The sequence below is a fragment of the Lampris incognitus genome, chromosome 1 (assembly GCF_029633865.1).
Source record: "Lampris incognitus isolate fLamInc1 chromosome 1, fLamInc1.hap2, whole genome shotgun sequence".
In the NCBI taxonomy this organism is placed as follows: Eukaryota; Metazoa; Chordata; class Actinopteri; order Lampriformes; family Lampridae; genus Lampris; species Lampris incognitus.
Genome location: NC_079211.1, coordinates 135,689,741 through 135,713,626, shown reverse-complemented (window position 1 = coordinate 135,713,626; position 23,886 = coordinate 135,689,741). Strand labels below are relative to the sequence as shown.

The window sequence follows — 23,886 nt, the reverse complement described above, 5'->3', positions numbered from 1 at the left end:
TTTTTCCCTGGATTTTTCTCCCCAATTGTACTTGGCCAATTACCTATCTCTTCCAAGCTGTCCGGTCGCTGTTCCACCCCCTCTGCCGATCCGCGGAGGGCTGCAGACTACCACATGTCTCCTCCGAAACATGTGGAGTCGCCAGCCGCTTCTTTTCCCCTGACAGTGAGGAGTTTCACCGGGGGGATGTAGCGCGTGGGAGGATCACGCTATTCCCCCCCAGTTTCCCCTCCCCCCTGAACAGGCGGCCCGATTGGCCAGAGGAGGCGCTAGTGCAGCGACCAGGATACATACCCACATCCGGCTTCCCACCCGCAGACACAACCAATTGTGTCCCGACCAAGCTGGAGGTAACATGGGGATTTTAACCAGCGATCCCCATGTTGGTAGGCAACGGAATAGACCGCTATGCTGCCCGGACACCCCTGGTTTATGGATTATTTTATACAGTGATCAGCTACAAGACTATCACAATAAAAACAAAAAGAACAACGAAGAAAGAGGTTACTCGAGTAATAAATGCAATGATAAATTACATATGAACTGATGAATTCTGTAAGCACATGGAAGCTGCTTTGAGGAAGCCAAAAAAAAAAACAGGGATTTACCCACAAACTGTAAGCACCAGCAACTTCAGCGATACATCACATTGTGTCTGAACACAACTTAAACTTGAGAAACATGAAAACATGTGCACCCTTACATACAAATACACTGACACCCACACACGGACATGCAGTATGCTGTCGGTACATTTGCAGACACACACACACTCACACACAATCTACAAATCTTAAAGAGGGGATCAGAATTCACATGTTTATTCCATTGCTCTTCAATAGGTTCTGACTATCCATGAACACGAGCGACTCTCTGCCAGTTTGAGCCCACAGGTGCATGACGAACATCTGTGGTGGGATCAAGGGACACTCTCTGGAACTGATCCACCAACAATGAATTAGAGACTGACTCAGAGAGCACTGCGCCAATTTAGTGTCTCCATATCCCAGGAAACACCCTAGTTGATCTCCTGCCTCGAAATTTTATTCTTTAAGTGCAGACGTTCTCCGACCCTATACCGATCCCAAACAGTTGACATCCATACTGTGCTCCCCCGAACAGCGGGGCATTCTCCCTTTGTTACTGTTGCATGAATGTGATCCGAGGGGGGAAAATGTTTGGGTTAAGTTCGTTCAGTGGATTCTTTCCACTGTGCTGTTTTGCATTTACAATTAAATGAAAGCTAATGCTCACTGGAGTGGAAACAAAACGTGTCGAGTTATTAAACGGGGGAATAAAGCAGCAATTTTCTGCAACAGTCCTCCAAATAACAGGGAATATACCCACAATAGTACCTCGCAGATAGAATGGGAAGCCATGCTGTTTTGTTAAATTGATTAAAAGGTACACTACAAATGGCTTGGCACTCTCCAGTCACATCACCTGTGTGAACCACTTGTAAACGTGAAGCTGTTCCATCCATGTCACAGTGATTTGTTGTCGCTCCTTAAAATATGCACAACTTGTTCTGGTAAAATGTGACATAATGGCTCCGTGATCTGTATAGATTTCTGATATACTGTGAATGTCAATGTGCAAGGCTCACGCTGCTGGTCGCGGAGAACCAATATTCTTCTTGGGATAGGGGGGAAATGTTATTTACTCTCCGATAAGTGTGTCAGTCTCTTTCCCGTGACTATTCAATTTGACCACTCAATCGCGCTGCACCATCTATCTTGAATGTGCAGATTCTGATACTAAAGACTGAGACGGGGCCATGCATGTCTGTGCATTTCTACATTTTAATCAAATTCATCCACGGCGGACTCTCCGTCATTAAAGCCGCTCAGGTTTGGAGATACTGCTGAACACTGAAAAGACCAGAACTTTGCATTATAAGGAAATACAAGTCTAACTTCCACGTTTGTCTACACATACACACACACACACACACACACACACACACACACACACACACATACATACATATTCATTCTTCTGTTCCTAGCAGAAAATGCACATATTGTTAAAGACGGATGATTCTCAAAGCTGAATTATAGTATATGCAAGGGTATTTTGTGGATGCTTTTTGAAAGTGTGAATTGGAAACAGGCGGCCCGGTGGCACAGTGGTTAGTGCGATCGCCTCACAGCAAGAGGGCCCTGGGTTCAAACCCTGGGGTTGTCCACCCTTGGGGGTCATCCCGGGTCGTCCTCTGTGTAGAGTTTACATCTTCTCCCCATGTCTGTGTGGGTTTCCTCCGGGTGCTCCGGTTTCCTCCCACAGTCCAAAGACATGTGGGTCAGGTGAATCGGCCGTACCAAATTGTCCCTAGGTGTGAATGTGTCGGCCCTGTTATTGACTGGCGGCCTGTCCAGGGTGTCTCCCCGCCTGCTGCCCCATGACTGCTGGGATAGGCTCCAGCATCCTGCGACCCGACTTCGGATAAGCAGCTTGGGTAATGGATGGACGGTAGTCTAACTTATTTGTCAAATATCAAGTCATTCGAAATATGAAACGATATCACTCTGCCCGTTTAAATTAATGCCTTTTTTTTTTTGCTCTATTGCCAAGTATTTCACACATGAATTTAGGAAGAAAAATAAACCCTTTTCATTTCATAATGTCAATATAGTGTCAGCAGAGGAACAGAAAGGCGCTGCTCTAATTGTCAAATATTACAGTAAACATAATAGGTATGGACAGTCGTCTGTGAGTATGGCGTGAGTATTTGAGAGGGGTTTAAGTCAACAGAGTCTTGTTTTAAGTAAAGTAAATTAACATTGCCTGGAGGATTGCTGGAAATGCTCGTTACACCGTTTAGGAGCTCGGGTTAGGCTCCGGTTAGATTTCGTGAGGGCGGTTTTAAGAATGACCAGACTGATTCTCTGTTTAACATGAAGACTTTAATTCTCTGGAACGCTTGTAGTATGACCACCTACTGGGGGCTTCTTCAGTTTGCTGACGAGGGCGAAATTGTAAGCAGCCCCCGAGAGCGACGCAGTGAGCTGTAATTTTCAGTGTGACATCCCTTTAACAATACCCAACCTGACTACTTTGACGTTTTCTTAACGGAGGTGTCTTCTCTTACTCATTTGACAGTCACCATCATCATCATCGAAGATGAAGATTAAAAAAAAAACCATCGAAAGAGATGTGCATCAAGTAGGAAAGGGGGTTCTCGCGTGGCTGGTGGTTAGAATATGCCTTGAGCACTTGAGGATCGATTCTGTGACTGGAGATGCAACTCACACCAGCACGTTACAAGCAGACCCCCCCCCCTCTGTGTGGGGAAACTTTATTAATTTATTTTGACCATTTTGACCCCCCCCCACGCGTGTGTGTGTGTGTGTTAAAGGCAGAGAAGAGAGATAAGAGTGAGGGAAGACATAGACAACCTAGAAACAGTCACTATGTTGGTTTCAACCATTGTGGGTAACAAGCAGTTTTCCACCCATCTGAGAACCAATGGGGGCAGGGGAGTCCCCCAGTCTGTTTCCAGGGAAACAGAGCCCTTTCTCCACTACTGCTCTCTCGCTCTCTCGCTCTCTCTCTCTCTCTCTCTCTCTCTCTCTCTCTCTCTCTCTCTCTCTCTCTCTCTCTCTCTCTCTCTCTCTCTCTCTCTCTCTCTCTCTCTCACACAGTCTTCTGTCTCTCTCTGTCTCTGTCTGTCTGTCTGTCTGTCTGTCTGTCTCTCTCTATCTCACACACAGTCTTCTGTCTCTCTCTGTCTCTGTCTGTCTGTCTGTCTGTCTCTCTCTATCTCACACACAGTCTTCTCTCTCTCACGCACACATACACACACTGTCTTCTCCCTCTTTCGCTCTCTCACACACACACACACACACACACACACACACACACACACACACACAGTCTTCTCTCTTGCGTGCTGTCTCTCTCACACACACACACTGTCTTCTCTCTTCTCCCCGTTTCACCCCCGTTTCTTCCTGTGCTGAAGGGGAGAAAGATGTGGAGGTGACTCACTGTAACATCATTGCCATGGCAATGGAGAGCAGAGTGGAAAAGGGAGTAAGGAGAGCGAGCGAGAGAAAAATGGGAACTTCCACAGACTGCGCAGACATTGCACGGAGATGGTTGTCATGACATCAGTGGTGGAAGACAACACGCGTTTCAATGCTTCACATTCATCGCAGGCTGGATGGCTTGCACTTTTCCGCAACGCCGCAGGCGGCCGTGCCGCCCCGCCACTCTAGGAAAGAAAAAAACCTGCAACCGTTAACGTTGCCTTTTTCAGCCTCTGCTGCTCTTTGCGGCCTAATAGATAAGACTTATAAGTCTTATCTATTAATCCCTTTTTTTCCCTGTCTTCCCTCATTCCTACTTCTTCTCTGTCTTCCTCCTGCCTCCCAACCTCTTTCCTATTTTCCTTTAAAGCATATTGCGCTCGTGTTTCTTGCAAAGTGTCTCTGAGGAGTGGAGTGTGTTCTTTCCACCGCTGTGTCATGCTGAGTCGTGTCACACACGTGTTTGGACATGCTGAGTTTGTGTGTGTGTGTGTGTGTGTGTGTGTGCATGTGTGCATGTGTGTGTGTGTGTGTCAGCTCGGCTTATCCATGGCCAGCTGCTCTGCCGTGGGGAAGGGTGACAATGAGGGCACGCAAGAGAGCAGAGGGGAGAGGTTACCTCAGGGTAGACGACTTGAAAGAGGTGTAAATGAGAGCAAGGGGGGCTGAGAAGGGACCAGTTTGCAGTTGGGCGGCGGTTCGATTGCAAGATTCAAAGGGTTGTGTGAGGAGGGCACGTTAGGAATCCGTAATGCTTTGCGCAGCCGGGCCGGTGCGCTGGCGGAGATCGACGGCGGGTTCGAGAGTCAGGAGTTGTGACAAGGCCACAGAGTGAGAACAGTGGGAGGGAGGAGAGAGAGCTGCATGGTATCGTTTTTACCCCAGCGAACCCTGGTGGTGGGTTTTTTTTTTCTGTTGTAGACACCCATGTCCTTATCTTGTGTTGTCTCCTGTGTCTGGACTTCCTGAACTAGATGGGTGGCACAATAAACTACCAACTAGGACTTCTCACTAGAATGTTCTGACCCGGCTCATTAACCTCGCTGCAATAAGCTATGACAAAAGACTGGATCATGTCATTGGCATGTATGTCTTGTGCATGTGTATACATAATACACAATTTATACAGTTTATAAATAGATCACCGTAGGCCTATCTTTTAGTCTGCCAAGTATACACAACTATCTGGCTAACTTTGACAGAATCTCCTCCTCATCTGGAGATGTGGTATTTGAATCGGTCTCCGTGGCAGTTTAGTGTCTCTCCAGCCTCTCCTCCGTGTTCGGTCCATCTCTCTTATCTCCTCCGGTGTCAGTGAACCAAGTGAGATAGCGACTGGAGGAGTGTTGTCCCCCCAGCTCCAAAGTGACTATCATTTACAGCCACGCAAATCTGTGTGTGTGTGTGTGTGTGTGTGTGTGTGTGTGTGTGTGTGTGTGTGTGTGTGTGGTGTGTGTGTGTGTGTGTGTGTGTGTGACAACGTATCGGCACACAGCTCTGACTCGCATATTATCCAGCTGCTAGCAGCTTCACAACCCAGAGATGTTTGGTCGGTAATGATATAAGTAATAAAGAAATTGCCGTCAGTGGTCCCTGTGCCTTTTGGCACTGTGCGGCTGATGTTACCCAACCTGTAATCACCCCGTGACACCAGGTTGATGAATATTGAAAAGGGAAATATGGGTAATCAACCTTAATTATACACCACAGAATGTTTGTGCGGCGTCGGGAACTTGGTTGTACAGGAGAGAGCGTGTCGTCGAGGGTGCGATAAGATAAAGATGGAGCATGTTTGTGGGAGGACAAAGAAACTTGTTGTTCGACGTGAAATCGGTAATCGCTGCGTAACCCTGTGAAATGCTGACTCTCCATCTACAATGTGATCTCTCCGTCGTTGAAATACGCTCAATCACTCCAAATCTGAGATAACCGGGCGAAGTCTTGTTAGATCTTTCCTTTGTGTATAGATTTTTTTGTTGGAAGATAGCAATTTCTGTGGAAGGGTATGTCACAGGCACTTCACCAAATATTTGCATGAATTGCTGTGTGAATGCACATGCACAGAGGCACATAATCAATATTCAAAACGTAAATAGAGTGATAGTAAGAAGCATTATTCAAGAAACACACACACAGAAACACACACGCACACACAGAAACTCAACTGTTTCATACTTCAGGCTTGAGAAGCAAAGTTAAGCAAACTTCCCCCATCTTGTGTGTGAGGAGCAGACTGTGCAGAAACGTAGGGAGTGTGTAAAAATATATTTATGTATTTGGCATATTTTGCAAGGAAGGGGGAGCTGCGAGTGTCAGAGGGTGATTTTAAGCCTATCTGCCCTGAAATTGAAAAGTGAATTTGGCTGGGGATTGGACAGTGGAGCGTGTTGAACTGTCTCTGGTCGCCACAGGAGACTGTGAATAATACATGGTTAAAAGCAGAGCACACCCATTCTCATCTCGACCCAGCAACAGAGACTCACTCACTCACTCACTCACTCACTCACTCTCTCTCTCTCTCTCTCTCTCTCTCTCTCTCTCTCTCTCTCTCTCTCTCTCTCTCTCTCTCTCTCTCTCTCTCTCTCTCTCTCTCTCTCTCTCTCTCTCTCTCTCCCGTCTCTGTTCTCTTGTGTTGCTCAAGTCAACGGATTTTCTCATAGTTTGAATCTCGTTCGTAGTCGTGCATGCACAGATATACGGTTATGATTTAACCCCGGCCTGCAAAGTTGTAATTGCATTCTGCAGACAAAGTGCAGTTACTGGCCCCTCTTTCAGTCTCATGCTTGCACGCATTGCTTTTCATTGTGTGTTTGTGCCACTGTAGTGCATGTGTGTGTTTCATGAAGAGTGGCACCATCTCGCTTTCCATTTCCTCCTCCCTCCTCCAGGAAGTCGACTAATGGTATTTGAGAGGATGGAGGGAGTGGGAAAGAGGGAGGGAGGGAGGGAGTTCCTTCCTGTGTAGTGTGTCATTTGTATATCCTGTTGTAACGGGGGTGGCCTTGAGACTCGGCGGCAAAACCCTTCCCTTCCACACCCGACCAGAGCCGAGTCAGGAGAGGCTGGTAAACATCTCTCACTATACTACGTGCTCTTATCTGCTCAGTCGTACATTTCGTTCCCTTCTTTCTCTCTGTACACCTGTTCCTCACACTTTTTGTTTACAGGATTTGTATTCCGTAGTGCTGAAACAATTAATTGGTTAATTGATTTTACTGGACTTTCTCTGATTTGTATCACTATAAAACGAATACTCGGGTTTTTTGGCTGCTGGTCGGATTATTACTTTGGGCTCTGAGAACTTTGTGATTGGCATTTGTTATTATTTTTGACATTTCATAGACTGAATGATAAATCGGTGAATCAAACAAATACTCAACAGATTAAACAATAATGAAAATAATCTTAAATGATGGTCTAAATTATATATTGGGAATGGTTCCACAATGAATCATTGAATAATACACTGAGACATCTGATTGGCCTATTGTTCTGCATCCAGTAGTTTGATATTGAAGTAGTTTTAGTGTGAGAGGCAAAGTGCACTGATAATCAGGGAGCTGGAGAAAGCAGACGACGACTGATGCAGGCTGAGACAGCGAGAGAGCGGGGAGAGCGGGGAGAGGGGGGGGAGCGGGGGGAGAGAGATACAGAGAAGGAGAAAATGGAAACAGACAGCCTTTTGAGATTCAACGCACGTCCCTTTGAGTGTCTCTCAGTCTCTGGAGTAATGAATGACTCCCCACCTTCACACACACGCACGTGCACACACGCGCACGCATACACACACGATTACACACATTACTTCGCACATTACTTTCTCTTACTTAGCTATAAAAAAAAGTTAGACATCACATGACTGTTGTCATTATGTCAGTAGATTTTTCCATGTAGCTAAGCGGATGACTTTTGTGTTTGTTGTATCATTATGTGTGGTGGTGAAAGAGTTAAAAGCCCATTGTGTGGGTAAGGATTGTCCTCAAAGAACCAGAATTGGAATGCAGTGATTAGTTGGACTGAAGATACAATGTAGCTGTATGTTGTTGGGGCATTATTGCATGCAGGTGTGGAAAGTGACAGTAATGTTTTAAGAGGCAAATCGGGATCAGAATCACTTTTCTTTTTGGGAGGGGGGGTCTCTCCCCTTTTTTTTCTCCCCAATTGTTACCCCACTCTTCCGAGCTGTCCCGGTCGCTGCTCCACCCCCTCTGCCGATCCAGGGAGGGCTGCAGACTACCACATCTCTCCTCCAATACATGTGGAGTCACCAGCCGCTTCTTTTCACCTGACAGTGAGGAGTTTCACCAGGGGGACGTAGCACGCAGGAGGATCGTGCTATCCCCCCCAGATCCCCCCCGAACAGGCGCTAGTGCAGCGACCAGGACACATACCCACATCCGGCTTTCCACCCGCAGACACGGCCAATTGTGTCTGTAGGGACACCTGACGAAGCCGGCGGTAACACAGGGATTCGAACCGGCGATCCCCTTGTTGGTAGGCAACAGAATAGACCACCACACCACCTGGATGCCCAGAATCACCTTTATTTGGCAAAGTATGCTTGCACATACAAGGAATATGACTCTGGTTTAGTGGCTGTCTATGTACTTACACAGAATTACAACACAACGCAACAACGCATAAACCTCCAGGACTATACTTAGATCTTCAGGAATACTCTTAATATATATAATCCATCCATTATCTGAACGGCTTATCCTGCTCTCAGGGTTGCAGGGATGCTGGAGCCTATTCCAGGAGTCAATGGGCAGCAGGAGGGGAGACACCCTGGACAGGCCGCCAGGCCATCACAGCGCCGACACACACACACACACACACACACACACACACACACACACACACACACACATTCATACCTAGGAACAATTTAGTATGGCCGATTCACCTGACTTGCATATATATAATATATAGTATAATATAAAAATATTATTAATATTAGTATTAATATGTAAGAGAACAAATGAGAGCACTCTTGTGTTGTAAGTGAGAGCAAATGAGAGCACTCTTGTGTTGTCGTGACTTAGATTCACTGTCAAAATGTTGCATTTGGCTTTGACCAATTAGTAAATCAACGTTGCACCGGTTAGAGATGTCTAAGCGTTGTTAGTATTCCTGAGCCCTTAGTCCACTGAGGTGTAGTGTCATAGAAACCCGGAGAGGATTACTTGAAGCGTGGAGAAACTGCAGTTGTGCTTTAGGTCAGCGCAAGTCTGCAAAAAATCCCCTATCTGCAGTTTCTCAACACATTTTCCCATTTTACACAAGAAAGTTTTGAACATTCCCCATTGGCCATTTTTGGCCACCCCCCCCAATGCATTTTTCCCCCTACCTGAGCCTTTTTTTTTAAATTTGGAAATCAGAATATCAATTTTAACAGGTGTTTGTGAGGTGTCCACTATTGAGACTAATATGGATCACATTCGGGCAAGCGGTGACCTGTCCTCCTTCAGAGGGGGGTACAGTGGAAGTCCAGTGATGCGATCGTGTAATGTCATGTGTGTCGGGTGTGAATGTTTGCCATAAGTGCTGTTGTGGACAGCGGCTGTCTGAAAAAAAAAAGCCGCAAAGCCGTTGAGTTTGCCAGGAGGTGCAGGTGTTCCTTTCTTAGAGACCAGACGTGAGTGTTTTCTTTTGCACCGCCTCAGATTCCATCAGATTAACACCCCCTCACACCTTCACTGGCTTTGTCGGGATTCATTTACATTACAAGCCATAATAAATTCCATAATACAATAACACAATGATACATTAATTTCCCTGCCATGTAACGACATGAACCCCACGGGGCAGGAATCAGATAGTGTTCCTACCTGTGTTTCTCTTCCGGCATCTTTCCGGCTACTTTCCAAATTAACAACGGACCAAAAACATATAGCAACAATATATATCCCTCCATCCATTCATCCATCCATCCATCCATTATCCAAGCCGCTTATCTGAAGTTGGGTCACAGGGATGCTGGAGCCTATCCCAGCAATCAGTGGACGGCAGGCGGGGAGACACCCTGGACAGGCCACCAGTCCATCACAGGACCCCCCCCCCCACACACACACACACACACACACACACATTCACACCTAGGGACAATTTAGTATGGCCGATTTACCTGACCTGCATGTCTTTGGACTGTGGGAGGAAACCAGAGTACCTGGAGGAAACCCACGCAGACATGGGGAGAACATGCAAACTCCACACAGAGGACAACCCGGAACAACCCCCAAGGTCGGACGACCCCGGAGCTTGAACCCAGGACCTTCTTGCTGTGAGGCGACCGCGCTAACCACTGCACCACCGTGCTGCAACAATATATAGATACATATAAATAAGTAACAAGGTCTATTAACGGTTGTTTTTTTTTTTTTCATATTGCCTCACATTGGCTGCCACAGGTTCTTAGGCTCAAGTTGACTATGAGCTTCCCGTTGTAGTGTTTTGTTCTTTGCTTTGGATTATTTGTCTAATAAGGTGCTAACGCTTTCTATTTTTCCCTTCGCAACAGGACATTTAAGCTAAGTAGAGGATTATGGGAGGCAAACAAGCCTCATACACATACGATTATTTAGTAAATGAAGATTACACAAAAGGCCATCTAGTCTGGCCTGCAGTGTAAATAGCGCCCCCTGCTGTGACCTTTGAGTCACTCGCTGTCAATTTCATTGATCTGCAATGATCGGCAGTGACCCATAGCCAGAGATGAATCAAAAATAAGTGCGTTGCATTGGTTTCACACATACAAATGCACGCACACACACATGCACACACACACACACCTATTTACATGTGCAGCCATCAGCTGAATCTCATTGTTCTTTGGTCCTGGTCTTGTCAGAAAAGTGTAAACATTGATGTGTGCAAAGTGTAAAATGATCGACTCATTTCCACTGAATTACACTGTGCCTTTTCTGTTTGAAAAGGTTAAGTGCTTGAATAACCGCAGCCTGACTGCTTATCAGTATTAAAACAGTACTGCCTACCAGGGTTTCAGTAGTCCCTCCGCTGCAATGTGTGTGACTAGTGTGTTAAAAGAATGTGCTTGTCAGCGGTAAGTAAGATAAACCCTGCTTAAATTCAGCTATATTATGAAGTTGGCCCATCATTGGGTTTTGGTTTGACTGGCAATCGTGTTACTGGCAATTATCTATGAATCGATTGTATTTCGGGCAGTTATCCGATAAGATTTATGTTCTGTTGTTTAGATCACAATAGACATTAAAGGTCTTTCAACTAATGTGGTGTCACTATCCGCAAATCAGGAGATAAAGGAAATTGGTGCGAGCAAGAGTCTGGTGGGCAATTTTCATTATTGAAAACTCATCAATTCGCCTCCCCATTTCCCAGAGATACCACCTCTTATGAGGCTACAAATCCTCAGGCTTTATCTAGTCTACCCTATCACTTAAAATGACCTGGCTAGCTCACGGCGTATCATGCCAATCTGCTCTCTTGGATTAACCTTATATAGATGCCGTTGTCTGCGGCCCCTTCGATAGCAAGGGTAGTGTGCAGTGTCACTACAAAACAGCAGGAATTCGGTGCCTTGCCAAAAGAAACTAGACCTCTGTTGACTCCTAACATGGGGATTAGGTGGAGTGGGGGGGTGGGGGGTCTCACCATTCAACATACGACATTGCCACCCGACTCCTAAAATGCGATAGTTTCACATTCAATATGGATAGTAATTTTTTTATGTGGATCCTGCACCTTTACCATCTGAATATACTGGTTTTATACATATAGCATACCCCCCCTCCCCTTTTTCTCCTCCAGTTGGACCTGGCCAATCACCCCACTCTTTCGAGCCATCCCGGTCGCTGCTCCATCCTCTCTGCTGATCCAGGGAGGGCTGCAGACTACCACATGCCTCCTCTCATACATGTGGAGTTGCCAGCCACTTCTTTTCACCTGACAGTGAGGAGTTTCGCCAGGGGGACGTAGTGCGTGTGGGAGGCTCACACTATTCCCCCCAGTCCCCCCCCCCCAACAGGCACCCCGACTGACCAGAGGAGGTGCTAGTGCAGCAACCAAGACACATACCCACATCTGGCTTCCCACCTGCAGACACGGCCAATTGTGTCTGTAGGGATGCCCGACAAAGCCCGAGGTAACACGGGGATTCAAACCAGCGAGCCCCATGTTGATAGGCAACGAAATACACCATACATATGCTATATGTATGGGCGCCCGGGTGGCGCCCATACATATAACATATTGAGAGCCATTCCAGATCCCACCCCTCGACACCCAGCCACCCATACCCAAGCATATATCCTGTATCAGTATGACTGGATTTGTAAAAGACTTTTTCATGGGTATAAAGTAACTAAACAGAGTTAACACCAAACCAATGAAGTAAGTATGCCAACAATGAGACCGCAATGATGGCAACATAGGCTAATAGTGGAGTTTTGGTTTAGCAAAGCAAAGCTCACTTCCACTGTAATCAGAGTTTCTATCCTGAAGCTCCTGAGCGGCATCATACAGTACACGAGCAAAATTTTGAGGCAGTTTACCTATTTTTGCTGACAGCCATGAGCGAGGATATACACTCACCGGCCACTTTATTAGACACACCTGTCCAACTGCTCGTTAACGCAAATTTCTAATCGGCCAATCACATGGCAGCAACTCAATGCATTTAGGCATGTAGACATGGTCAAGACGATCTGCTGCAGTTCAAACCGAGCATCAGAATGGGGAAGAAAGGTGATTTAAGTGACTTTGAACGTGGCATGGTTGTTGGTGCCAGACGGGCTGGTCTGAGTATTTCAGAAGCTGCTGCTCTACTGGGATTTTCACGCACAACCATCTCTAGGGTTTACAGAGAATGGTCCGAAAAAGAGAAAATATCCAGTGAGCGGCAGTTCTGTGGGCGAAAATGCCTTGTTGATGCCAGAGGTCAGAGGAGAATGGCCAGACTGGTTCGAGCTGATAGAAAGGCAACAGTAACTCAAATAACTACTCATTACAACCGAGGTATGCAGAAGAGCATCTCTGAACGCACAACACGTCGAACCTTGAGGCAGATGGGCTACAGCAGCAGAAGACCACACCGGGTGCCACTCCTGTCAGCTAAGAACAGGAAACTGAGGCTACAATTCGCACAGGCTCACCAAAATTGGACAATAGAAGATTGGAAAAACGTTGCCTGGTCTGATCAGTCTCGATTTCTGCTGCGACATTCGGATGGTAGGGTCAGAATTTGGCGTCAACAACTTGAAAGCATGGATCCATCCTGCCTTGTATCAACGGTTCAGGCTGGTGGTGGTGGTGTAATGGTGTGGGGGATATTTTCTTGGCACACTTTGGGCCCCTTAGTACCAATTGAGCATCGTGTCAATGCCACAGCCTACCTGAGTATTGTTGCTGACGATGTCCATCCCTTTATGACCACAGTGTTCCCATCTTCTGATGGCTACTTCCAGCAGGATAACGTGCCATGTCATAAAGCTCGAATCATCTCAGACTGGTTTTTTGAACATGGCAATGAGTTCACTGTACTCAAATGGCCTCCACAGTCACCAGATCTCAATCCAATAGAGCACCTTTGGGATGTGGTGGACCGGGAGATTCGCATCATGGATGTGCAGCCGACAAATCTGCAGCAACTGCGTGATGCTATCATGTCAATATGGACCAAACTCTCTGAGGAATGTTTCCAGTACCTTGTTGAATCTATGCCACGAAGGATTAAGGCAGTTCTGAAGGCAAAAGGGGGCCAACCCCGTACTAGTAAGGTGTACCTAATAAAGTGGCCAGTGAGTGTATATATTTTTTTTGTTTTGTTACGGCCCTAGTGCCGTGTGTATGTAATTTTCCCTCTCCAGGTGATGCCCCGCCTCCCGTGGAGCTGCTGATTGATCCCGGACGAGCCCCCAATTGTTACGTTCCCCGTTAAAGGTCCAGGGGATGAGGGGAAGTAACAAAGAAAATAAAAGTGTCCCGGGGGAATAAGAAAGGTGGGAGGCGGAACCAGGTGTAAAAACAGATTTATTAACAAAACGAACCTTTAGTCAAACTATAGAATAAACAGGCAACTAAAGATGCTGGCTCTTAACTAACCAGGCTTTAACAAAAACTCAGATCAAACCAAACCGAAACAAGAACACTAATAAGTTTCACCCTCCTTCTCAAGGAGTATAGACACAAGAGCTTGCTCTCTGGTTGGCAACAATGGCCCACTGGCCGCCTCTCTCCACACACTGCTACCAACAATGGCCCACTGGCACTGTTGGGTGTCTCTCTCCAAGTTATATACCCAGCTGATGAGGAATTGGGGTCACCTGGGCTCAATCAGCAGCTCCACGGGAGGCGGGGCATCACCTGGAGAGGGAAAATTACAGACACATGGCACTAGGGCCGTAACACCCCCTCCCATAAGTACAAACCCTAGGTTTGTATATATGAGAGGGTAACTGCAACACATGGTACTGGGGCCGTAACACCCCATCCCATAAATACAAACCCTAGGTCTGTCTACAAGAGGGTAATCGCATACACAACACACGGCACTGGGGCCGTAACATATATATATATATATATATATATATATATATATATATATATATATATCCCAGCACAGAGATATTGTTTTGGCTGTAGTATCTTATTGTACATATTGAACAGGCTGAGCTGAACCTGACTCCAGGGACTGCACTATGTTCATTAAAACTGAAACCAGAATCATGACTACTGTTTAAGGATGCTTTGCTCAGCGCAGGTCCTGTTCTGTGTAGTCCCGTCAGTGCGTCTCAGGTGATTATGTTTTGGAAAAGGCCTTTTGGCTCAGCCCAGTCGTTCATAGTGAAGACAGTGAGTGCGAGACGTGTTGGTTGCAGCGAATTTTATTTTTTGTGCAGATGGAAGCTGGTGCTGGGACTGGAGAAGAGAGATATCCTTTTTTCTTTTTTTTTCAGCAGGTCAGGTAGATTTTTCCTTCCCCCATTTCCTGTCTTTCACTCAAACACAATGTGCAAACTCAGACACATGCACACACAAACATTGACTACATTCATTATTTAGCCCCTAACCATAACCTTAATAATTCTAACCTTAACCCTTACCTAACCTTAACTTAATCTTAATTCAAACCTTAACCCTTACCCTAACCTTAACTTAATCCGAATTCTAACCTTAACCCTTACCCTAACCTTAACTTAATCCCAATTCTAACCTTAACCCTTACCCTAGCCTTAATTTAATCATAATTCCAACCTTAACCCTTACCCTAACCTTAACTTAATCATAATTCTAACCTTAACCCTTAAAGCCAAGTCCTAACCATAAAATAGACCCTTTAAACAAGTGAAGCTCGACTTTTTTTTTCTTTTCTTTTCTTTTTTTTTTATTTTGAGATACTTTATTGATCCCTGCAGGGAAATTATGCTCTGCATTTAACCCATCCTAGCAGCAGTGGGCAGCTGCTGTGCAGCACCCGGGGACCAGCTCCAGTTCGTCTTGCCATGCCTTGGTCAAGGGCACAGACAGGAGTATTAACCCTAACATGCATGTCTTTTTGATGGTGGGGGAAAGCGGAGCACCTGGAGAAACCCCACCGCAGACATGGGGAGAACATGCAAACTCCGCACAGAGGATGACCTGGGATGACTAAAGCTAAATTTCCTCACTTTGCAAAAATGTCCTCGCTTTCATAGTTAAAAACTCCAAATGGTCCTCACAAATATGGCTAGACAAGAAAATACACACACACACACGTACACACTCAAACACATTTACACACATTCTCGTAATCTCTTCTTTGTCCTCCTCTCATCTATCTCTCACCTCTCATCCGTCTCTCTCGCTCTCTCTATCCCAGTGCAAAGGCAAACTCAGCAGACCTCCAGGCGGCCAGTTGGTAAAAGGTATTGTGGATAATCCAGGGTGCAGGGAGGAAGACGGGGAAGAGAGAGAACCAAAACTTAAACCAAATCACACAGGCACACGTGCATGCATGTATACTCACAAACATGCACGTGGAGTGCGCGCACCCCCCCCCACACACACACACACACGCCCTCTTAATCCAGCCTCTCATCACTGAACCACTCAGATACAGTATCCATCTGTGTCCATCTGCACATTCATCTGCTGAGATAAACACTGGCTCCGTGTTCGTAGCGGCACAACATGGGATCCAAAGACTGCACTGCGTCCTTCGCCCTGTTCTCAAACCTCAAGCTACTGGGAGATGTGAGAGAGATTGGGAATAGGGGAAAACAGTGAGGGTGGTGAGGTGGAGCAGATACAGGAGTCTAGTCAGCTTGCTTTTATCTTGGCTCTGATTAAACATTGTTCCGGTCTGACCTAAAAAGTCAGCCGGCGGAAACTTCAGAGAGCGCGCGGGTGAATTTCACCCGAGCCCTTTACACCCAGTCAATGCCATCAGAAAGACGAGAGAGGTAGAGGGAGATTATAGCAACGGAACAGAGGGGCAGAGGGGCTGGATGTCTAAAAATATTTCACACATACAAGCATGTGCGCACACACACAGACACACACAGACACACACACACACACACACACACACACACTGGCTTTTCACTCATTATCATGCACGTACAATCACAAATACATAAACAAGCACGTCTGCAGGCGGTCACTGTCACCACATACCGTCCCGTCTACATATCTATAAGTAAGGATTGAAGATGGGATTAGTACTTCGGGAGGGACCTCCTGGCTACTTAGCACAATGCCACAGGAAGCAGACGGGGGGCAGTGCTGAAAAGCGCCCAGCGCCGCCTGTCTGGGACAAGCACAACAAAAAACAAGCTATAAAAATAACCTGTCTAGGCCAGCGTGCCGGGGGTATCAACAGAAACAGGAAATAAACCAGTGTGAGGGAGAGGGCTTGGGGAGCTGCGGAGGTCTAGTTGATCAAAACAGGTCTGCTGGTTTGCTGAGGTGGGTTTTTACATGACTCACAGAGCCTTCATTTGTTTATGGCAAGTTCAGCAGGACATATTGTGGATGTTAGCTGTGTATCTAGTTGTTTGCTGTGAGTTTATCTCGGTGTCTGTCTCTGTTTCTCCCTGGTGTGTGTGTGTGTGTGTGTGTGTGTGTGTGTGTGTGTGTGTGTGTGTGTGTGTGTGTGTGTGTGTGTGTGTGTGTGTGTGCGTGCATCCTGTAGAGTGCAGCAGCAGCTCCCAGCCCTGTCCTTGGGAACCTTCCCCCGGGAGAAGGCATGCCAGTAGGGCCAGTCCCGCCAGGATTCTTCCAGGTATACAACACACAAATACACACACGAACACAACATATCTACACAGTAGAAAGGAGTTGTTTACTGGGTAACCTATAGGCATATTACAGAAAATAGAGCATGTGGCAAATTGTGCCCCCTGCGTACAATAGTATTGCACCATCTGAGGAAGTTCCTGAGATGTCACTGTGTGTGTGTGTGTGTGTGTGTGTGTGTGTGTGTGTGTGTGTGTGTGTGTGTGTGTGGTAGAGTGTGTATGTTATGTGTATGTATGTGTGTCCTCTGTTGCTCTCCCTGAGGTTTCTACCTATTTTTTCTCCCTGTTAAAAGTTTTTTTTTAGGGAGTTGTTCCTTATCTGATGCAAGGGTCTAATAGGGCCAGAATGTTGTGTTGCTGTAAAGTCCCTTGAGGCAAATGTGTAATTTGTGATATTGGGCTATACAAATAAAATTGACTTGACTTATGTAGAGGTAGAGGTCAGAGGTAGCGGCAGCAGAACACATTGCCTTAGAGAAGCTACATTTGACGTCCTCACTTTCAGAGTAGGGCGGCACAGTGGCCCAGTGGTTAGCTCACAGCAAGAAGGTGCTGGGTTCGAGCCCTGGGGTAGTCCAACCTCGGGGGTTGTCTCAGGTCGTCCTCTGTGTTGAGTTTGCATGTTCTCCCCGTATCTGTGTGGGTTTCTGGGTGCTCTGGTTTCCTCCCACAGTCCAAATACATGTAGGTCAGGTGAATCGGGCTGTACCAAATTGTCCCCAAGTTTGTTGTGTGTGTGTGTGTGTGTGTGTTTACGAAGGAGGAAAACAGGAAACTCTCGCTCGCTCACTCACACACACACCCACCCTGGCCCAAGATGATCTTTGCTCTCCATCAGAAGGAGTCTGCTAGTTTGCAGATTGATTTCCTGTCGTTACCAGTAAAATTCAGTTGCTCACATCTGACACGCTGATCAATAGCCTTCATGGTCATTCCTTAGCTCAGCTTTACAGAAAAAACTTGAGCGTGAACACCCTTTTCCCCGTTACCTCAGCCGTCCCTTTCTGATGATCGATTGCTCTTTGAAGACGATGTCTTATCAGGGCCTATCAGCGAAAGAAACGCCACAATTACCAATTTCTCATTCAGATCCCAGAGAGCGCTACGAGAATGAGGTCGGTCATAGAATACCTGTGTAGTCAACACAACAATGCCCATATACAGCCTATTCATTTATATTAGCTATGTACCAATAAGATAATCGCCATATGTCTCCTCAACCCCAACCCTCATCCGTCCGTCAATTCAGTCTGTCTTTCTTTCTTTCCTTTCCTATTGAGAGAAAAACGTTTCTTTCTCAATAAACGTGTCCAGATGAACTGATTCAACTCTGTGAGTTTTCTTACCTGGATTATTGATTAAGCATTAGGGACACGTTCTTTCTCTCCTTCTTTCTTTCCTGGATCCATTCATTTCCGATCCCGTTTAGTCATTTACGTTGACTTAAAAGCACTTGTTGAAAAGCAAGTGTGCCAGATAATAAGGTTTTGAACTATTCTAGCCCTTTAATAGTCCTGAGACACGTAAGCTATTATTCCTTTTACAATGAATCTTCTTGCACAATGGAAAGATGTGAGGTGGAATATTTAAAGAGACGCTTCGCTGTTGAAAATAATGGGCTACTGCCCTCTAGTGGCTGGCCTTTGCACTACAGTATTGTCTTGTCCAGTGCCTGCAAGATGAATTTTCCAAAGAGAAATAAAATCAGAAGTGTTGTTATTTTAATACACAAGGCGAAGTCATTGCTCTTCTTAACTGCAAGGAAGTGTGAATGAATCAGAATCGGATTTATTTTGTTTCTACATACAAGGAATTTGATTCAGTTTTGCTCAAACAACTCACGCTAGACAATGTACAGTATGATATACAATACACAATATATACAACATACAATAAAGATGATAGACAATATGTAGTCCACCATATACAATACACACAGTAAACAACAACAGCAACAAAAGCGTTGGGGTAAGAATATTTTAAGTATACAAACAAATTATATATAGATGACAATGTTTTGCACAGCAAGGAGGCGTATAAACTGTAAGTGTATAAGTGTATTTATAGATTATTGCAATAAGATGATTTTATCGACAGTAATTTATCGAGAATATTGCACATACAGGGCAGCACGGTGGTGCAGTGGTTAGCGTAGTCACCTTACAGCAAGAAGGTCCTGGGTTTGAGCCCCGGGGTAGTCCAACCTTGGGGGTTGCCCAATGTTGTTCTCTGTGTGGAGTTTGCATGTTCTCCCCATGTCTGCGTGGGTTTCCTCCCACACTCCAAAGACATGCAGGTCAGGTGAATCGGCCATACTAAATTGTCCCTAGGTGTGAATATGTGTGTGTCGGCCCTGTGATGGCCCGGCAGCCTGTCCAGGGTATCTCCCCACCTGCCACTCAATGACTGGTGGGATAGGCTGCAGCATCCCCGTGACCCTGAGAGCAGGGTAACCGGTTTGGATAATGGATGGATGGGTGGATGGATTGCACATACATATACTTAAGATACAGATAGATGAACACGAGGTAGATAATGGACAGAATTGCTATAGACAGATAGTGACGCCGCTGTATATCAGCTGTGGAGTGCAGAAGTGATGTACAAAGTGGTAGTAGGTACATTCAGCTCTTGATTGATTAGGGCGACTGCCCTTGTTACTGGTAGTTTTTGCTTTGATTGAGTGGAGTCTCCATTCAGAAAAGAGAGTTCGGAAAATGAAGTGGCCAGAGTATGATGGGTCAGCCATGATCTTTTTAGCCCTCCTCCTGGACCTGAACTCATAGAGGTACTGAGCAGATTGCATCCAGTCGTCTTTTCCACAGTCCAAATGATGTGCTTTAGTCCGTCCCCATCCCTTTTGGTGGCTGACCCAACCGCACGGTTATGGGGGAGCTGAGGATGGATTCGATGATGGCAGTGCAGAATTGAACCATCACGGTCTGAGTCCGACTGAGTTTTCTCAGTTGCCTCAGGAAGCACATCCTCTACTGTGCCTTTTTGGTGATGGGGTTTATATTTGACTCCCCTTTGAAGTGACTGTGGTGCCCAGGAACTTGAGAGACTCCACCCTGCTGGCCGTGGAGCCTTTGATTTTTTTTTGGGGGGGGGGGGGCAGGGAGTATTTCTTGTGAAATCTACAACCATCTCCACCATTTTCAGAGCACTAAACTCTACATTGTTGTAGCTGCACCAGGAAACCAGCTGCTCATCCTCTTGTCTGTATCCAGAATCATCTCCATTGTTCATGAGTCCATTGAGTGTCGTGTCATCAGCATACTTAAGGAGTTTGTCTGAAGGATCCCTGGTGGTGAGATGTGGAGGGGGAGAGCAGAGCACACAGTGCTGAGAGTCTCCAGTGCTGAGGGTCAGTCTTTGAAGTCAGCTTCCCTGGCCTCACATGCTGTGTCCTGTTTGACAGGAAGTCAGTGAACTACCGACAAATGGGATTAGGCATTGGAGCACGATGAGGTGGTACCTAATGTCTGAGGTTAAGAAGTTCTTCTCCAGAGAAAGTTATCCTATTTCAATCACCAAAGGCAAAACTAATGAAAAAAAAACGAGCAAAACAGGCATGAGCGACAAAACTTGGCTGCAGTCAGCGGCGCTGTGTCAGAGATAAACAAACAAACACATAAAGAAGCCAAATGGATATCTTTATAAAGCATCGTTCTTCATCGCATTGCTTTTTCCATAAACCCAATTTAATGCAAACATGGTTATTTTTTTTCCAATCTGCTATCATGGAATCTGAGCCAAGTCTAAAAACCCAACCAAAATTACTATATAACTTACCATAAGTTGTACAACAACAATAATCATTATTTGATTATGAATATTTTCTCTTATAAACCAAGAGAATAGTAAATCAGGAAATGGTTGGAACTGTGCAGCATGTCCAAGCAAGCTTTATAAACCTGACTCTTGTCTTGTCAGCCATTCATGTCACCTCGGTACCCTGGAGGACCCAGGCCACCCCTCAGATTACCCAACCAGGTAAAAGCAACACTGACACCCTCAGGTTGTGTAGGTAACAACACCTGTTAAATCAATCAAAACCTCAGTCAAATAAGTGCAGAGAGCTCATTCTCATCCCACGGTGTCATATATCGTCTTATTTGCCAAAGTGTCGATATATGAGATGCAAAGTACCCTTTGGCATCTGTATATAGACATTCTGGGTTAACTACTTCCTAATCTTGAACCCAAAACTTAGCCAGAACCTAACCCATATGTCATTAATATTCATGTATTAGTTCAGAAGTTCAACACTGGACTGTTTTGAGCACCTACTAAATCTCTCTATAGACACCGAAGGGTACCTTGTGCGTCATATACAGTGGATATAAATGTCCACAAACCCCTGTTAAAATGGCAGGTTTTTGAGATGGAAATAAATGAAACCAAGATAAATCATGTCAGAACCTTTTCCACCCTTAACGTGAAATTGCAATCTATAAAAATAAAGTGAAAAACAATGCACATCCTTTTATAACTGGGGATGTGGCTGTGTTCAGAATTACCCTATCACATTAAAACTCATGCTAAATAGTAGTTAGTACACACCTACCATCAATTAAAGTGACTGTGATTAACCCCAAAAAAAGTTCAGCTGTTCCTGTAGGATTTTCCTGACATCTTGGTTGCATCCAACTGCGAAAGCCATGATCCACAAAGAGCTTACAAATCAGGAGCGGGATCTCATTGTTGAAAGTTATCGATCAGGAGAGGGGTACAAAAGAGTTTCCAAGACATTAGATATATTATGAAACACTGTGAAGACAATCATCAACAAGTGGAGAAAATATTTCACAATAGTGACATTAACAAGAACCTCGACAGCCTTCCAAAATTGAGGAGAAGACAAGGAGAAAACTGGTCAGGGAGGCTGCCAAGAGGCCTACGGCAACTTTGTAGGAGCTGCAGGAATTTCTGACAAGTACTGGTTGCTCCCTACATGTGACACCAACCTCCTGTTTTCTTCAGATGTCTGGGCTATGGGGTAGAGTGGCAAGATGGAAGCCTTTTCACATGAAAAAAAAAACATCCAAGCCTGGCTAAATTTAGCAAAAAGATACATCCAATCTCCCAAAAACCATGTGTAAGAATGTGTTGTGGTCTGATGAGACCAAGGTTGAGCTTTTTGGCCATAACTCCAAAAGGTGTGTTTAGCACAAAAACAGCACAGCACATCACCAGAAGAACACTATACCTACATTGAAACGTGGTGGTGGCAGCATCAGGCTTTGGGGCTGCTTTTCCTCAGCCAGAACTGGGGCTTTACTTAATCAAGGTGGAGAGAATCATGAATGACTCCAAATACCAGTCGATTTTGGCGGAAAACCTTCAGGCGTCTGCTAGAAAGCTGAAGATGAAGTAGAATTTCACCTTTCAGCACGACAACAATCCAAAGTCTACGTCCAGATCAACAGAGGAATGGCTTCACCCAAAGATCAACATTTTGGAAAGGCCCAGCCAGAGCCCAGACCTGAATCCAATAGAAAATCTGCGGGGTGATCTGAAGAGGGCTGTGCAAAGAAGATGCCCCTGCAATTTGATGGCTGTAGAAGGTTTTTGCAAGGAAGAGTGGGAAAATACTGCCAAGTCAAGATGTGCCAAGTTCATAGACTCTTACCCAAAAAGACTGAGTACTGTAATAAAATCAAAAGATGACTCAACAACGTATTATTTTAGGGGTGTGCACTCTTAAACAACCCCATTATTGTAAGTTTTTTTATTTTTCTCCCTAAAAGGTTTGTTTTTCACTTAAACTTTATAGGTTGCAGTTTCACATTAAAAGTTGGCAAAGTGTCAGTATTTGATGCCTTGGGATGAGAATGCAGTGGCACAGATGGCTGTATAGACACAGATTGTTGAATTGGGATTAGGCAGAATAAAGCCATAAGGCATGCTAAAAAAACTAGGAAGGATGACTTGGTAAATAAACGGACAGCATATGATGAAGAGCGTGAAAGTATGAGAGTTCAAATAAAGTTGATGACTTACCAATGATCTTGATGAGGATGATGATGGATACTCTCTTCTTCATAGGGACTTGGAGGAGTTCCCGGCAGCCAGCCTATGTTACCCAGTGGGATGGACCCCACGAGACAACAAGGTTATACACCGGCACATACACTCATGCACACACACATACACACACATACCCCCCCCACACACACACACACACACACTCTCTACTACCCTTGCAGTGTGTTATTGAGCATAGTTAGACGAGTAGGTAACAATATGGCATTCTGCAATAAACAAGGTTTGATGCCTCTTAAACTGCCTTAGAAAAGAGGTTCCAGTCTGCAAAACTGGAAAACAGACAAACCAAAAGAAAAAATGACACTGAATAAGTGATTTGCTCAGTGTTGATCAATGTCAGTGTCAGCTACATGTCCTAATTTACACTTCTTCTTTTTTTTTGGCCGGCACGGTGGCCCAGTGGTTAGCTCTGTCACCTCACAGCAAGAAGGTCCTGGGTTCGAACCCCGGGGTTGTCCAACCTTGGGGGTCATCCCAGGTCGTCCTCTGTGTGGAGTTTGCATGTTCTCCCCGTGTCTGCGGTGGGTTTTCTCCGGGTGCTCCGGTTT

General features: G+C 45.5%; 1 protein-coding gene across 2 annotated transcripts in view; it reads left to right on the top strand.

The window, feature by feature from the left end:
- The window catches only part of LOC130119206 (single-stranded DNA-binding protein 2), a 76,181-nt gene that overhangs the window by 48,574 nt on the left and 3,721 nt on the right, over positions 1–23,886 (top strand). For both annotated transcript variants that reach the window (XM_056287748.1, XM_056287675.1), the window contains exons 5-7: positions 17,182–17,271; positions 21,224–21,283; positions 23,339–23,405. In XM_056287748.1, the coding sequence (XP_056143723.1) occupies positions 17,182–17,271; positions 21,224–21,283; positions 23,339–23,405 (217 nt within the window). The remainder of the gene's footprint in view (positions 1–17,181; positions 17,272–21,223; positions 21,284–23,338; positions 23,406–23,886) is intronic.